Source organism: Hippoglossus stenolepis, chromosome 17, assembly GCF_022539355.2.
Source record: "Hippoglossus stenolepis isolate QCI-W04-F060 chromosome 17, HSTE1.2, whole genome shotgun sequence".
Classification (NCBI taxonomy): domain Eukaryota; kingdom Metazoa; phylum Chordata; class Actinopteri; order Pleuronectiformes; family Pleuronectidae; genus Hippoglossus; species Hippoglossus stenolepis.
The window spans coordinates 21581203-21598829 of NC_061499.1; the positions used below are offsets into that span (position 1 = coordinate 21581203).

Consider the following 17627-nt stretch of genomic DNA (forward strand, 5'->3'; position numbering starts at 1 on the left):
TCCACGACACCCATGAATATCTGTGTCAGTCCAATATGGTGATACAAAAATGTTCAAATTATCAAGATGATCTGGTGGGCAGGATATTGTTGATGGTGCAGCCGTAACCCACGGCCCAGGATTCCCAGAATCACCAAACTACAGCAGCTGGCTTACAGTCAACATTACTCTAGAAATGTCAGTTGTTCACATTAAGTTAATAGGAAGTCATAATTTTCATTTTATAGTACATGAAAGACACCATGACATTAAAACACCTCAAAACCAACAATTTAAGCTTCCTTTTAATATTGCTTATCCATAAGATTATTTTTAAAAAGGGAACTATAGGCTCTAGTAACAGGATTGACTTTGGTCAGAGCAGGAATTTATTGATTGTTCCATATGTACTTGGCCAACTCAAATTCCCTGCCCTCTCCCATTCAACAAGACGCAAATTTAAAAAACGAAACAACGCAGTGTGGTTATGTAAATGTGTATTCAATACCAACATGCTGATAAAACATTGTCTTTTATACCTAGTGAACAGATTTTCACACACACATCTGTGGGGTCACTGTAAAGTCTGTTACATAATCTCTTTGAGCAACACAAGGAGTGGAACTTAGAAACTTAATTTAGTCTGGGTGCATTAAAACGTTTTTTTACACAAGACATGGAGTAAAGTTAGAGAGGTAATATATCAGAATCTGTGTAGGATATGATAAATAATTAACTGTGATACAGACAACCAAAAACATGTTTGAGTGTATGCTAAGGAGCAGTTACAACTGTATATTCAACATAATAGCCATTATATAGTTGTTTTTAAACTGACAAATAGTTAGTTTTGGCCTAAAATTAGTGTTGGACAAGCTCGAGAGCAGAATATGTAACAGAACTTTAACTTCTACACTGAAACATTGACACAAATACTGATAAAACAGTGCAAACAGATTGAAAGCTGGGGTATAACAGTATCAAATATCTGTGCATGACAATAAAGAAACACATTTAAAAGTCCTGCCACAAGTTATGCATAAAAGCTAATATATAAAGTGAAACCTTAACAAAATTATCAGCAATGTTCTGTGCTGCCATGCAAGATAAAATAAAGAGTGTTCATTCAGTGACAGAACTGTGGTGCTTCAAATTAGCATTCATCTGTATTTTCAACACTATTTATACAGATAAAACCAATTGAGTTAAAGCCACACATCATGCTACACAACACCTAGTAGTAGTAGCATTAACATAAAAAGATGGCGACTCAACAATACCCAAGAAGCCAGTATCAAATCAGTCTGGAAATGTAAAAAATATGATGTAAAACCCAGACACATGCACAAAATACTGCCCTGAAATGTTCCTAAAATATGGCTTTCTTTACTCTCCTCTAAACTTTAACTTGTGTTTGAGTTCCTGTAAAATATCCACAAATAAAAATACTTTACAATCCTCACACTGTATTGCACTCAGTAATTGCATGAGTCAGTCCAAAGATAAAAGGCTGGTTGTGACAAAGTGTGGTAATCACAGAGGCCTGTAACAGGCGTCTGGCTGCCACATACGCAGATCCACCACAATCTGATTCAGTTTCTTCATCCACAGATTCCTCTCGTCCTTGGTGTCAGCACTCAGCCAGTTTCTGCAAACACAGCCAGTGTCAAGCACATGCTCTGTCACTTTTTAAAAACTGATGCATATTAATGAGTATGTATAATTATAGGGTACTTACGTGGTGACACACATGGTATTCTTGCACTGACTGACAAGTGTCTCTTTGTCCTCTTCTCTCTGTGGTCTGACTGTGATGAGCTCAAACGTGTTTGGTCTGGCACAAAACTCTCTGTTGACTGGTTCTACTCTCTTACTCGTGCAGTTAGCCAGGTTGATACGCCCAATCGGATTCTGCCAGAAGAAGCAGAAGGCAAAAACAGGTTCACAGCAGAAACATCAGGTGTCAAGCCCTATAAAATGATTTTGTCTCTGTGTATATATTTTTTGTAATGTTTACTTTGGCTTATTTCTGAGGTTTAAAGCAGGAAGTGCAGTTCTTTGTACTTCTGTGTGATGAAGTGTTGCATCACCCTGTTCTAGCAGAATGGAACCACTTCCATTGAATCATAGACTAGAATTAAACATTTATACTTTTTGGTCTCAAACATGTGACATAGACAGCGCTTCACATCCTCAAACATGTATATAAATCAGTGCACGCAGTGACCAAGATATTGATCTTGATGCAGTTAGCCATAGTCACTGTTGCTGACAAACTAAGAGACAGACATTTGAAATGACTCGTGTAAAAATCATGTCTGTCTGGAAGCTACTGGAGACACATCTTGGCCTGACAAGTGTTGTGGTGAAAGTCTCAACCTCTAAATATGGAGCACAACATTTGTGGAAATCCAGTAGGCTGAACTTTACAGAAATTTACATCTAGATTCAAGTATTTGAGTGTGAATACAAAAAAAATATTATCAATACAAAAAACAAGAATAACTGGGCCATATTGAAATTAGAAATGATAGTGTGAACATTTTGTATCATTATTATAGGAAACAAAATTATCACGTTTATCAGTATTGTTCAAATGTGCTGTAAACATTCAGACATACAAACTATAATAATTTCACCAGGTTTTATATTGACATAATATATATCATCAATAAAAATGAAGATAGTATTTTTATTATTTATTATAGGTTCACAACTTGCCAGTTAAGTGCAGACATCGTCCCCAACAAAATATCAGCATTTGTTAAACTCATGTAATCTGGCAACCGTGGATGTTAGCGTTTGTTAGCTATGGCCAGAGATTACTAACAGTTAACCTGCTGTTACAGCCCCCACCTGCCTGCTGCTCCTTTCGGCCATGTTTTTACAACATACAACAAATGCTGCGCCTGCACTTGGCAATAATGACCGCTGGGAATTTCCCTGAGGTTAATTGTGAAACTGGTAACCCGTTTCATCCCTATTTGAAATCAAATAAAGAAGCTCTTCCCTGACAATTACCTTGCACTTTTCATCATCTGGGTAGGTCCAGTAGGAGATGTAGTATCCTGATAGGACACACCACCTCCTGTGCCAGGCTCCAAATCCACTAACATCTTCAAACATTGTCTGTGGTTTAATAAAAGAGGGATTAACACTGAAACACAACTGGAAAGTAGCATGAGCAAACCAATGGCCAATTAATGCTCTCCATACTAACCAGGAAGCCCCTCTCCTCCACCTTTGAGCCAACTTCGCACTGCATCTTGAGGTAGATGTGGCCCTCCAGGGGGCACAAGAACGGCACCTTGGATTTAAAATAGAAGCTGGATGAAAAGCTTGAACATCATTGTCACATTTCAAAAATATTTAGGATACAAGAATAAAATGCAAGATGGTTAAGACCAATTACTTGAAGGTTAAGTGTGTACGATTTAGGTGAGAGGGATCTTTTGGCATAAATTTAATATAAACTATTGTGTTTCATCAAAATTTTACAAATTACCCCAGAATGGACCCTTTATATTTAAATACTTTACATATACATTGGGAGCGGGTCCTCTCTACAAAGGCAGCCATGTTTTTTAGAGTAGCCCAGACAGGATAAACTTAACACCTTTTGACTTTTTCTGACAACTAAAGGCTACCACAGGTTCTCTCTCATGTTTGGAAGGGGAGGGTGAGGTGAGGGGTATTCAGCTGCAACATGCAACTTCACCACTAGATGTCACTAAATTCTACACACTGAACCTTTAAGGCATTGCCAGCAGAGGAGACATTGTGCTTCTTGTTTACAGTTAAGGTGAATTGTCATGTGCCATGTTTTTTCAGAGGTGTTGGTATCAGAGATCATTTTCATTGTAAGATGAAAAAGTGGATGTAGCCAGAGATGAAAAGCAATGTACATGCTCTGATGAGAACCTATTTGTAAACAAGTTGACAGTGTTCAGATAATGTGATGCAGTTTAGAATGGTCTTTGTTAGTGTGCTCACCCCTCCCCACACAAACAGAAAATAGCAGACAAGAGGACAAGTAGTAACCTTGGTATGAAACATGTCACTGAGTAGTTCTCTTTCACATCGTTCATATTTGATCTAAAAGAAAGATATCAGGGCAGGTGAATGGATGCAGAGATAGAAGGTCCTGTCCTATGAGAACAAATTGGGTTACTGAGAATATCCATAAAGCCAGTACAGTGTCCAAGTGAGCCATTTGTTGGCATCATACACGTGGGATGAATACTGGATTTTTAGACAAAGGCCAGCCATATATGAAATGCAGATCAAAGCAAAGAACTAAAGTGCTCTGAAAGGGTGAATGTGGAAAGACATCACAAGAACCTTAAAATGACAATCAGGGATTCTATACCTTCTCCAAAGGAAATTTGTTTTTTCCAATTGAGGACAGAGTGAGCTTGTGGGATCCCACCAGGACGAAGTTACTGGTGCGAACAGCATTGGGGCCTCCTGGACTTGCCACAACTACACAAAGAAAGGTACAACCATACATGAAGCTTACAGCAAGCAATTTTACATGTCAATGTTAGTTTTCCTGTTCTAAGGGGAAATGTGACGACAGAATTTAAAGTCAAGTCACGGAACAGTTCCAGGTGATCAGGTAATAACCAAGTCTGTGTTGTGTGTATGTGTGCAAAGCTTCAAACACATGGTTGTTTATCAGGCCCGATCACGGGACGTAATTCAACAGTATTACAGAAAATTTAGGATCTTAGTTATAACAATTCTCATTTTAGACTTGCCACTTGTAAGTCTCTTAACTCAATTGAGGTGCTTCATTAAAATAATTTTAAAAGCATCTCACGACCCCTAAAGATTTTATGAAATGCATTTCACTCATTAGTTCAAACATTTGTTAAGAGGGATTTTATATGTATTTTTACTTGCCTGGTGTCTGCACACTTTTCTGCAAGGCAAAAGATAAAAAGAGACATATTTAGTTTGAATTACAATTCATCTTGAAATTGTTGGGGATAAAGTATTTTGTTGGGCAGCAGGCGAACAGATCTTACTGTGATTCCGAGGAGTCTCTTTGGAGTGATAGCCTAGAAAGATAAAATGAAAGAAATCAATATATTGCTTTAAATGTGACAGTTGGATGCAGTTTATATTCTTTTCCACCACCTGAAGCTGTGTAGAATATATGCAGTGCGAACTGACTGCATGCTAGCTGAGCACGTCGCCTTGCCTGCACAAGATCTGTACCAAACATTGCATCGTGAAATCAAACCACTCACCCCCTTGTTGTTCTATCCGTTAGAGAATGAATGCATGACTTCTAACACATGTAAAAGATCTTAATTGCTGTTTTTATATTTTTGCTCAGTTTGATAATTATAATCATTTGACAGTGATGACCTTTTGACATACAGTGCACACCCACCAATAAGTGAGGGTTCTGACACAGAAACAATTCATACCGACATACACAAATCATGTGCTTCATGAGTGCGTCTCCAGATTATCTGCACACACACAATTTTAAAATGTTCCATCGCACTGACAATGTGGTAAAAAACAACAAAGTGGAGGTACCTTTGATTTGCTGGGTTTCTTCTTCTTGTCACTGCAAACATCACGTTTCTGCACCTGAAAGTGTCAGACAATGTGCAAGATGGTCACTTATCAGTAATTACATAACAGTATATAACAGTCCAATGACAAAACATTCATTTTGGTATCCAAAATATATTTTACATGGTAGAAATATAAAAATATACAAACAGGTAAAAAGCTAATATATGGAGTTCCAAAGTAACTGTGCATTCAAGCACTTATGACCCAGCAAAGATTTCTGACAAGTTGAAACATCATCGAAGGGTTTAAAACAAATTGCCAAAATTAAAAATTAACTTTCAATGCAGCACACTGTGCATTTGTGCTCGCACCCAGGTAAAGACTGCACAATGGAGGAAAAGCTAATGTTGTACATGTCAAAGTTGCTCAAGTTATGTCACAAATGAAGATGCATATCGAGAACTTGTGAGGAAGAACATGACATAGCTATGGGATGTGCTAACAGTTAAAATAGGTTTTTAGGTTTTGTCTGGAGCTCAATTCAGAGCACATGTGGTTAGAGTATTAAAATTACTTACCAGGCAATAGACCTGAATATCAATGACAAAGTCACTGGAGACATCAGATCTGAAAGTGAAGAGGGAGAGCGGTATTTTCTGTCAATATTCAACAATCATTTTCTATATCATGATATTATGTGCAACAGCATAGGGTCTGATTAGAATGTGCATTAGAAATGAGATCATATAAAATGTGATGAGCTCTTCATCTAAGTCACAAGTATGAACAAACACAATGTGCTTAAGTTGATTAATAATGTGAATAGTCATAATCTGTCATGTCTCTATTAAACATGACCAGAGTGTTTGACTTACATGGTGAACTTTGTAGGGAAGGTGAGGGTGTCTCCACTGAGGCCACGGTGTGTGCTGGCCAGCGGAGTGGCCACATTGTTCTCTGCTCCGGCCCGAATCATAATGAAGAAGGAATGTTTGGTTGACTCTAAAATAATCAAAAGAGAGAATAATATCAACGAAGAGCAATACAATAAATACACAACAATGAGTTTAGTTCGTTGAATTGTTTTACAGGGGCCATGCACAAGATAACCACTGATCCAGAGTTAGACACATAGCAAATTTGTATCTTTGATCCTAGACTGGTGCGGTCACCTTTTATTTAAAAATTAAATTCGAACTAGTATTGAAGTAGTTTGCATCCTTATCCAGCAGAGGGTGATCCCTGTCAGCTTGTGTCATGTCAAAGGTTATAAGGTGATACCTAGGGGAAATGTTGAACTGAGTGCAGAGTACTTTAAATTACAGAATTGTGACCGTGTACATTTTGAGTGTACCTGGCTTGTTGGCAATGGAGCAAACAAAGTCTGCCTTAAGAGGCAGGCGTAACTCCTGCAGGGTGATGGAGCCTCTGGAGGCAGACGTGCTGGTGGATTCTGGGGCCGCAGGGGTCTTTTTCTGTCCGGCTGCACCTCCTTTCAGACGGTCCAGCTCTGCCATCAGCGCACCCCTCCTCTCCACTGAGTCAAAAGGTAAGAAAGTCAGCTTCACGGCAGGTGTCTTGTTTCGTGGTGCATTCATTCTATCCATCTATCATCTGGTCTTGTTTTTCCAGGATATGTGGGAACCCTGTATATATTTAATGTGCCTACATCTGTTGCTTTTTTCCATCTATTGTGTGGATGAACTCACTTGCCACCAGCACCAGCCTCTCTGCCTCAGCCTCCACCTGGGATCCTTTTCCGTGCTCCTCATCTGTGCAGCAGTTGAGTGCTTGACTGGCCTGATGAATAACTGACTGCTGCAGGTTCATCTCACTCGTCAAAATCTACAGACACGTAAAGCATGGTGATTATCTATCACAGAGTCCAAGAGCAAAGAAGGATGATCTATTTAAAACACGTTTCTGAAATACTCGCTATAACAGAGTTGTTTTTTCCCCCATGCACAAAAATCAATCTTAACTGAATGGCATTTTTTGAATGAAAGATGACAGTATTTATTCCAAACCTTCATTTTCTGTTTGATACTGAAGAGAGCAGATCCTCTGGGCTCTTCTGCTCTGTGAGAAACATCCTCTTTTCTCACAATGACCTGCTTCACATGTGGTCTCTCCGTCTCCTTTACTCTGGTGGACCTGTATGCACTAATGCTAAAGTGAACAAAAACAAATGGACGTATTAAGATCCAAATGTTCTGTAACAATAAGAACAGGCAACTTAAATATGCATCTGAGTAATCTGTTGGAGAATTCACCTATATGGTAGTTTGTGGTCTTCATCTGAGGCCTCCACACTGTCTGAGGAGCCAGTCCGTATTATATTAGTCCTCTGAAACTTGCTAGGTTTGGAGTCACTCTCTGGAGACTTCACAATGAATGAACTGGCTGGAGTTGACGTCTGCATAAAGACCATATTATTTTATTGTTGTCATTTACCTCTTTCACAAAAAAAAAAAAAAACAACAACTGTGAAAAGTGATATTAAATCTTTCATCACCACATATGTGGTAGTAAGATGCAATGTTTGGACTTACCATCATTCTCTTCTCTGGACTCCTCACCACGGCAGCCACAGTCTCGGCCAGTGGGGTGAGGAGGGACATGGAGGAGATATTCAAAGCGTCTTCCTCCTCCTCCTCCTCACTCTGCTCCAGAATTCCATCAAACAGCTCGTTGATAACTGCAGAGTTGATGGACTGGTCCACGTTCATCTCTCTCTCCGTGACCATATCCTCTTTTTCCGCTGTTTCATCAGTTGCTTTCTCTTCAGTATGAACAATCCTCAGAGGGCTGGATGTCATTGCTGGAGGCGAGACCGCCAACACAGGACCTGCTGTTTGACAGTTTGTTACACACCTATAAAAGGTATCTACACATATTTACACTTACAGCCATTAATTCTCAAAAAGGCTGTTGCATTAAAAGCTAAACATAGTAAGTAAGTAACAAAAATAAGTGCAATTTCTTTTCATCATTGATACTTGTCACTGAAAAATCTTTAAACCAAGTAGAATATCTGGGATGTGTATTTTCAAGTCTTTAAAGTTGTTTATCAGCTACACGATCCTGCATTTTTACAGAAAAGAAAATAGGTTTTGTTTTTTAAAGGTTGTGTATTTGCACTTTTTTTTTTATTTTAATTCTAATATTTTTATTCAATTCTTGAATTCTTTTGAAGAAAGAGTTTTTTAATCTTTCATAAATATTTAGAAATTTGAGGTTTTATTTTTTCTACTTTAAGATTATTTTGCAGTTTCTGATTGTGTTTTTTACTTTCAACTTTTGGCCTGGATCTACCGTGGGGGTGTGGCATCAACTGAGAAGAGTGTGGGATTGTGAGTCACAGAAGGCCTTCAATCAAATATCCTTAAGGAAACATAGGTACTGCAAGAAGTATAACTCAACACTTTCTATGCACCAGATAGCTGTATAAGAACTGGCAATATTGACAAAGTCACACTCATCAAGCTTTTTTTCTGACCACATGTGGCACCAATTGCAGTACATGAGCAATAAACTATGCAATATTGTGCAGTTCAACAGCCACACCAAGAATTCATTTTTCCCTCTTCCACATGTGACTGAATGCAGTGTTGTGTGCAATGGCGTCCTCTCCACTTGGACAACTTGCTGGCACAAGCTCGCAGGTAAGAAGTGTTATATATGTTATGAATATACTCTTGGAAATCGTGTAATCTTTAGGATAGTTCACTGGTATCAGTTATTTTACTGCTTATCACGTGAATAGTCAAACAATCTTTGTTTTACTGTCATTCCTGATTGCACAAAACTTTTAGCTGATGCCACTACCCCATACCAGATGCAGGCCAAACATTTTATACAGAAAAAATGATCTGAATCTGAAAATAATGTGATTTGAAATTGAAGAAAAGTAAGCTCTGTGGGTGAAAATATAAAATTTCCAGTTTAAATCAAAAATATTATTTTCCTACAATTATATTTGGTCGAAAACACAGCTGTATTCGCCAAAGAACTTTCCGCTTCAAATTAATTTTTTCAATTTAAAGCTGGCCCGTGTTTGGCTCTATAAAAGCGTCATGAATAAATAAAGGCTTCTGCTACGTGAACACTTTAACATCAATATTAAAAATGTAAAATCAACAATCTGAAATATCACAAAGTACCTGCAGGAGTGCGTGTGGTAGGTGCACCTGGTTTCTCAGTAGAGATGGATGGTGTGGATTCAACCTGTGGCTCACATGGGGCAACTTCACTCTCCACTGGTGTGATAAGCTGTTCCTAAGAAGCATATTACACATTCAAAATGTGTAGTAGTATGTGATATGAAAACTACTACTTAGTGAGATGTCAAACAGAGCAGCTTTGTCTTTTCTCTGTCAGATATAGGTTATTCCACCAACCTTAATATCTGTGATTTTCTTGGTTTCTGTTGCTTCATCTTTGTTCTTCCACATGTTCCCATTCTGAAAGCGACTGCGAATCTTAGCCAGCTCAGATTCACGCTCCTGAAAAGTAGGGGAATTTTTAAAAATCCCTATTTGTTATCATAAGGTTACACATGATCAGAATAATAAGATGATTGACCCACCATTTTCTGTCTCTGGGTAAGATCAGCAGTGGTTGTGTTTGCAGCCTGGGAAGCTTTGAGTCTATCCTGTGCCAGTCTGGTGTTTGGTGTGACTGAAGGAGTTACAGTGGGAGTCTTGGCCTGGATAGTGCCACCTGCTGGAGAACTCTGGTTGTTACGCTCCTGGCACTTCTCTCCAAAGCGCTCCAGGAAAGATTTTACAACTATAGGAAATGGAAAGCAGCATTTTCTTTCACACATTTGGAAGAAGCTTACCACAACAGCAATAATTAAATTAAATTGTATTTGTATAGCGCCAAATCATAACATATATAATCTGCAGACACTTTACATTAAAAGGTCTGTAATATCATTATATTGTGAAAATATGAAGAAAAATGCAAGGTGTCCTATAAATACAAGATTTGGGTAGTTATAATCCTATTTGGCCATTCAAATTCGACCTAAAAACAGTATAGATCAAATCTGCCCTCGGCTAATTATCCTTGGATGATTTGAACCTTACCAGGACCTCCAGCAGTGGTCTTTTCCTGGGTAGCAGAGGGGCCAACTATGGCAGGCTTGGCACGGAGCTCTTGCTTTTGGGGGCTGGCAGTGAGGTTGAGGCCCTTGGAAGGGACCTGATTCTTCAGAGGGCTTGGAGGCACAGATGCTGTGGAGGAGGGGCCGGCCTTCTGGGGACTGGACGGGAAGGCCGCCCCGTGGTTGTAGCTCTTCTGAGGACTAGAGATGGAGGTCATACCCTGGTTGGAACTCTTTTGAGGACTAGTCACTGACTGGAGTGCTGGTCTGGCAGCAGGGATGTCAGCTTTCTGAGGGCTTGGTGGAAAAACTCGGCTTGACTTGACAGGAGAATACACAGCCTGCTGGGGAAAAAAAGATTCAACAGTTAGGCCTCTATTGCATATAGTGTTTCACATCCTGCTGATGTAGTAGACTAACAGGATATTCAGACATAAAACAATGGGCTGCTCTGTTGCTGGGCAGTATTAATTCAGGTATCAGTGAGACAGTGGAAGACAAACAAGAAAACAGTTTGAGTAGACGATTTGTGAGTTGGAAAGCTGATCAACATTGCACACAGTGAGACTTTATACTATAATTCCGTAAGCAAAATGTATCTCTTATTAAGGTAAACTGTAGAATTACAAAAGAATGTATTTACCAAAAATACATGTTTGCATGTATTTGATTGTGTCAGATGATGACATTGCATTCAGGTAAATATTAAATCAGGTCAGGAGACCTAAGTGTAGTGTAGTGGCCCACTTGTACTTTATACTAATCAATTATACTTCACTGTTAATATTACAAAAAAAATTACATTAGATTTTTCTCAAATCAATACGAAACATCCATTCTTAGCAGGTTTAGCATGTCCACACTAGAAAAACCCACCAAATACTGTCAATACTCAATTATTTGAGTATACACACTCAGTGAGTAAGCATACTGAAATAATATTTTACTTTTTTTTGGTATGCTTGTGATGCAATATTCTAGGTTTATGCAGTGCATAAAGTAAATTGACAAGCTGCTCACAGCTGCAGTACTAATTATGGATGGAGGGGAAACATCGACAAAAACAAAGAAAAAAAAATTAGTTTCTGGATAAAAACAAGTATATTCTCAGGGTCTTTATAATAAATCTGAGAGTCACAGAAAGTCTTAAACATACGGGGTCATACAATAAAAGTCTGAAAGAAACAATTATGCTGAAGAATGAGATGATTATGGGTCGGCCCACCTGATTATAGCTGGATGTAGACTTGCTGCTTGCAGCTGAATAGCCTTGGTTGGCACTTGGTTTTGGGCTTGCAGCCACTGTGGCATCTCTGACAGCTAACTTGGGAACAGCTTTGCCTGGCTTTTCTTCTGTATTCTCTTTGGGGATATTAGCATGGCTTAGGTCGTCTTCCCAGGATCCAATGGTGGCAGCGAGATTGGCCAATCTGCCTCTCCTCCCTACTGGATTTCCTGTGGACGCGGATGGGACGGCAGCTGGTGGGACCTCGGCTGGTCTCTTCGGCAGGGACAGAGGAGTACAGTCTGGAAGTGCATCAGCAGTGCCTTAAAGGAAATATATGTTCCATTTAGACAACGACAAATTATATGAGCAGATGTTTGACAGAATGGACATGATCATACATGACAATTAGAATTTGCCATCTTTGAGTTACTGATACATCAAGGTAACAGCACCCAGTCTAGTGAAATCACAAAAACCAACGTGGAGCATTTTTCTTTTCACACATTGGTGCCATTTCTTTCTTTGACACTTAATAATTGCTGGGTGGCCAACAGTGGTGGCCCCACTGAAGACAGACAGGTCAACTCACTCAGTTAATTAATTTAGATTTTTAAAAGGACAAAGGACAAGTCCTCTAAATATTTCACTGTCAAAGCTTAAAGAAAACCTAAAAACTTGTTTTGGGTGTTGTCTGCTGTTAGTTACAGCAAATTCTATTCTGGGTGTTTTGTTATTTAGATCATATCTTTAAATACTGACCACTTCCTTAAAATTATTTTTCTAAGGTGTAACAAATTAAACAGAATTATCTTGGGGAGCACTTAAAATATTCTTACTATTGCCATCCCAAAACTTTCTTTGCTCAGCTAGCATCTGTAGACGTGACTTCATGCCAGGAACGCATGGACCTGAATCTTCCACCAGGTTGTCCTTGGACCTCTGGGGGACCGGACTAGCAGCTACCATCTCTGTTTTTTTGCAGCTCTGATTTTGTGGGGCAGTGGTGACGGCCATCTTCTCTGGCTCTGGCTGTACAGTTTTCAGCTGCCCTAGCTGAGACTGAACATCAGGTTGGGTAGCAGTCCTCTCCAGGGAGGAGGATTGTCTGCAGCCTGGCACAACTGGAGGTTTCTTGTCTGTGGGAGGATCTGACAGTATCTGGGCCACAGGTCGCATCATCAGCGGCTCTTGGTTCTCCTCACCAGCTGCAGGCTGGACATTTTCCCCTGAACACAGGCGCTTGGAGGGAGAGGGCTTGCTGGATGGCTGTGGAGCTGGAAGACGTGGTAGAGAATATGAACAAAGAACAAAAATAAAAAGGACATGTCTCGGAGCATAGAAAGACATTAAACATGATCCTACCTTTATCAGTGGCTGGCTCACTGATCACACTGTTGGAGTCGGCCAATGGCTCTCTGGGCCTTTTTACCATCGGTCTGTTTGCTGCATTTGGTCTATCTGCCATTTTTTTCTGCAGGTTTTCTCTGCGAGCCCGAGTCCGCTCCAAAAGTTTCTGTTTTAACAAAACAGAGTTTAAGTGTTACTCCAATGGCAGAATTTTACTGTATCAAAAACAGCATCACAAGGTAAAGGCTAAAAACTTACCAGAAAATTGTCTGAACATCAACCAATATAATTTGCACAAATCCTTCTAGCAGGACTTTTGTATTGGACTGCATTATATTGTTTGATAGTTGTTGATTTTTGCATTTATCCTCGTATAGAACAGAAATGTTATCAAACCATGGGGTTTCCTCACAGTCTGCAGTGCATCCTCGCTCTTAAGGAGTGCTCCCAGTCCCATAGCAAGTGGAATTTTAGAGTAATTCAGAGTAACTGCTCTTGTTCTGCATAAAAAGCCAAATGTGAAAAGCTGTAACTTGTGAGTGCGCATGAAAACTTAAATGAATGCAGGCTTTTGTTGTTCTTCGAGTCCTTGAAGCAACAGTTCACCACTTTGCGAAATGTGGGCAGATCTTAACTACTCTAATGCCTGGCTGGTTTTGTACGCAATGAGCAAATTTGAGAGCAGTCATGGTTCACTGTGGAATTATCCCACCAATACCAGTGCAACACTAATGTCTGGAGCTAGATTACCCACATACAGAGTATTAAAAAAAATGTTAATTTAAGATTTGCAGTGACACTGGCCTATTCACAACTGCAGAAGTTTGTTGTGAAAACAGGGTGGCTTCTAAATCTTGCTAATTTGGGGGCTACGCATGTAGTAGAGCCTGGTGAGAACATCAGCATTGGTACAAATGTTGTCCAAAATGAAAAACTTCTCTATCCAGACATTAATGTGGAAAAAGCTGCTTGGGGTAATCACAGTTAGTCTAGCTGAGCCTTCTCCAGTAATGCAGTTTACAATGCGTTCAATACTATCTACAGCAAATGTGGCAGCGCAGAGTCAAGCTGTGTCATCACACCTCACAATAAGCTGCCAATTACTTAATGAAACCAAGGCTGTAAATAACAACAACCCTGTCATTTTGCCTTTTCAATACAACTCTAGCATATAGTGTGTATAAATATATGTTTATTGAAAAAAAATATAGTAGTGTGTGTATGGCGGGCCACTATTTTTGGTCCATTCAATCAAAATTGACCCATTGGCACTTCTACGGCTCCCTTATTGACATCTCATTCAAACTGACTCAGACCTCTTCATGAACAGTCCCTCTCCACCAGAGATGAAAAGGCTTCTGTTTGCGTGCCCGGTTTTTTTTTTTCTTCCATGAGTGACATTCCCTTCGTTGGGCCTCAGACACAGCCTTTCACAGTCTGATTTACTGTGCTGTACTCTTGACTGTGCAAGCACCAACACATTCCTGCTGCTGCACCGCGCCGCCCATAAACTGACTCCAGGCACTGTGGAAAACCTGATGTCTCATTATGCTGCGTTCCTCAGGAATGAGCCACTCCTGCTTGAGGTTCCTGGATTTGAAATTTCGAACGGTCCTGGCCAGGACACATGACTAACAGACACGCAAGTGTTATCAGATATTCATTCCAAGTTTTAGCTTGCCATGAGTTCTGCTGAGAGTTGGATGTTTCCCAGTCCTGACACATTCCACTACCATATAAGGAGACAGAGTCTTTCCATTCAAATAACGTTGGCTTACTTGTGTTTTTGGTTGAGTAGACTGATGTGGTGAATTTATATGGATCCTATGAAACTATCCAAGAAGCCAGTCAATCGGCAGTTGGTCAACTTTACTTACCAAATGGGCAAAACTACTCAACTTTAGAAGCGTGGGGCATCTTAGATGTTATTTTAAATAGATGTATGGCTGCTAACGATGGACAAGACAAAGAAACAACATGTGACACATTTTCATTGGCATTATTTCCAGGTATTACAATGAAATCCTGCATGGTAGCGTTAGCTCACGTTTGAATGCTACCGAGAACAACAACGCCATCTTCTGTCGTAAATATTACGTGTCTAATAACAAAAAGGTAGTTATGTTAATTGTTAGCATTAGCAGGCTACACTGACGCAGCCATTTCGACTGCACCTTAAGTCAGCCAGACATGTACGTGAGCTCTGAGCTAACGCTTGACTTAGCTCACGGACTCACCTCAGTAAAAGGATCCATTTTGGGAGATTTATCCTCTGTTGAGCCGAAATTCAACCGCGATGGATTTCAAAAGTCTTGTCCACCTCTATGCGTACACACAGGACGAGCTGAGGCGACTTTCAGCTTCTCTCCGCTTCTCTTTTTTCGGTTCGTCTTCTCTTCTCTCGCACGAAACAACATCTGTTCAAATTTGAATTTCAGCGCTGCGCCTACTGCGCAGACTCCGACCGTTGAGCGAGACGCTTGAGGACCAATCAGAATCAGCGAGCCAAGCTTTACGCTCGTCAGCCAATCACAGCCATGGATGAGGCGCGTGAAAGGGAGACGTCACTTTACAACACTTCCGTCTGTCACATGAGTCAAGTGCAGAAAACAAACAGTCACAATGGATGCTCTGTTGGTCCGATTATTATCTTATTATCGTATAACCCGTGATGTCAATTTAAAACAGAAAAGTAAACAAAAAACTTTCAATTCTTAAAACGGCCCCATATAAAGTCCTCTTTTCATTTTCCGTATTTTATTATGCTTCACAAAGGGAAGACACGTGACCTGGGAGTGAAGCAAATATTTAAAGATAGTCTATTATAAGCTCACCAGGTGGCAAATGAACATTTATCTCAACATGACATCATATACTTTGTTCACATCCCGATCATCATGAAAGTGTGTTCATATGTGAATTAATTATATTTCCCTGACCTCCTGTCTTTCCAGGCCAGAATTCAGTCTTTGAGCCTCTGTCAGGAGCTTTTGGGGAGGAGGGACCCCAGCCTCATTGTTAATGTGATGGCCAGTGCCCATCCACCAGGTTCTCCAGGCCAGTGGCCCAACCAACCTGATTGGCGCCTCTGCATGGAGTGCAGGGAAATGCAGAAAGTGTTGTGACCAGCCATGACAACAGTGCATTGCCCAGCTACATCATGTGACCTCTACATCCTCAGTAAGGTGTCCTTCGCCTGGCCAGGAGAATCTAGGATGATGTTTGTGGTGGGGAAGACCCTTCAGGGGAAGGCAACAGTTCTGCTATGCTGCTGACCAGTGTGTGGAAGTTTTAAGACTGTTACTCTGATCCCAAACGCCACATGGGCTTTATCCCACGTAGACTTTGACTACCCCCTACAAAAAGCACTTTTTAAAAAATAATTTGCATGCTGCACACAAAAGCATTGAAATAAAGGGTAATAAAAATGTGCTTTACAACTATACATGTGACACTTGTGGTCCTCCATATGGCCTTCCCTTCTTTTGAGATCCAAATAAAAAACAGTCATACATTTAGATAGTTTTTAATGTCACTCCCTACAGGAAGTTGAAACAAATGAGTCACCAAAGAAGATATCAGATTTAGAGCTCTTAAAACAGGGCATATGTATGGAATTTAAATATGAATATAGTCCTGTGCTTGTCCCAGCAGTATATAGCCTTCAAAAAATAATGGATGGATGGATGGATGGATGGACTTCCCAAACTGGGATATTCTTGTGTTAGAGCAAAAAGGTATCTGCCACATATCACACTAAACAAGAATAAAATTAAAACAAAGAAAATATGATTTATAAAAACATTAAAGAAAATACACAATACACTTATATAATATTTAAATAGATAACAATTATCTATAATTATGAATAATATCTATAATTACTATCGCTTCTTTTTAGAAAAGAATAAACACACAATACAATAATTATACATGCCCATGTGCAATAACATTCACACACACTCTAATCAGTTAAAGTTGTTTAAAAATACCTTTGAATGTATCTAGTTTTGTATTGTATTTGACTTTTTTACAGTAAGCTGTTTCTACCTTGCTATTATTTGAATGTAACTATTGCACGGCTGAGCTGACCGGCTTCTTCTTGTCCAGCATCATTGTACAGTTGACCCTGTGTTAATTTGCATATGACAAATAAAACTTGAACGTTAACGGTTGGGCCGTTAATAGTTGGGAGGAGCAACCTTCATAAAGAAAACTACAATCATGGCGTCTAGGAACAATGCCTGAGTATGATCCAAAGTAGGATTAAATTGAATCCACTTGAAATATGTGTATGTATGTGTGTATGTCTGTATGCATGTATCTTCGACCATTTAAGACCGTGCAAGGATATGTTTTGTCTAAATGGTCTTAACTGATCCTATTCACAGAAGGACTTCATTTCCCATCAGCGTCCGTGAGTGTTGC

The 17627-nt window shown here is 39.7% G+C and overlaps 1 protein-coding gene across 4 annotated transcripts; it reads right to left on the reverse strand.

The window, feature by feature from the left end:
• Window positions 1-461: 461 nt before the first annotated feature.
• anln (anillin, actin binding protein) lies at window positions 462-15652 on the reverse strand. 4 transcript variants are annotated; one of them, XM_035183317.2, is made up of 24 exons: window positions 15437-15652; window positions 13215-13365; window positions 12689-13126; window positions 11850-12172; window positions 10608-10965; window positions 10103-10305; window positions 9915-10019; window positions 9678-9792; window positions 8067-8365; window positions 7788-7930; window positions 7542-7683; window positions 7224-7359; window positions 6869-7051; window positions 6390-6516; window positions 6093-6141; window positions 5533-5586; window positions 5010-5042; window positions 4885-4903; window positions 4349-4461; window positions 4021-4074; window positions 3200-3286; window positions 3001-3108; window positions 1718-1890; window positions 462-1627 (listed from the first exon to the last, which is right to left on the reverse strand). In XM_035183317.2, the coding sequence occupies exons 1-24, from the start codon at window positions 15452-15454 to the stop codon at window positions 1513-1515; spliced, it is 3546 nt and encodes a 1181-aa protein (XP_035039208.2). In that variant the 5' UTR covers window positions 15455-15652; the 3' UTR covers window positions 462-1512. The 4 variants fall into 4 exon arrangements, with proteins under 4 accessions (XP_035039208.2, XP_035039209.2, XP_035039207.2 ...); XM_035183318.2 differs by having other exon boundaries at window positions 8067-8362; window positions 10608-10968; XM_035183316.2 differs by having other exon boundaries at window positions 10608-10968.
• Between the last annotated feature and the right edge of the window lie 1975 nt (window positions 15653-17627).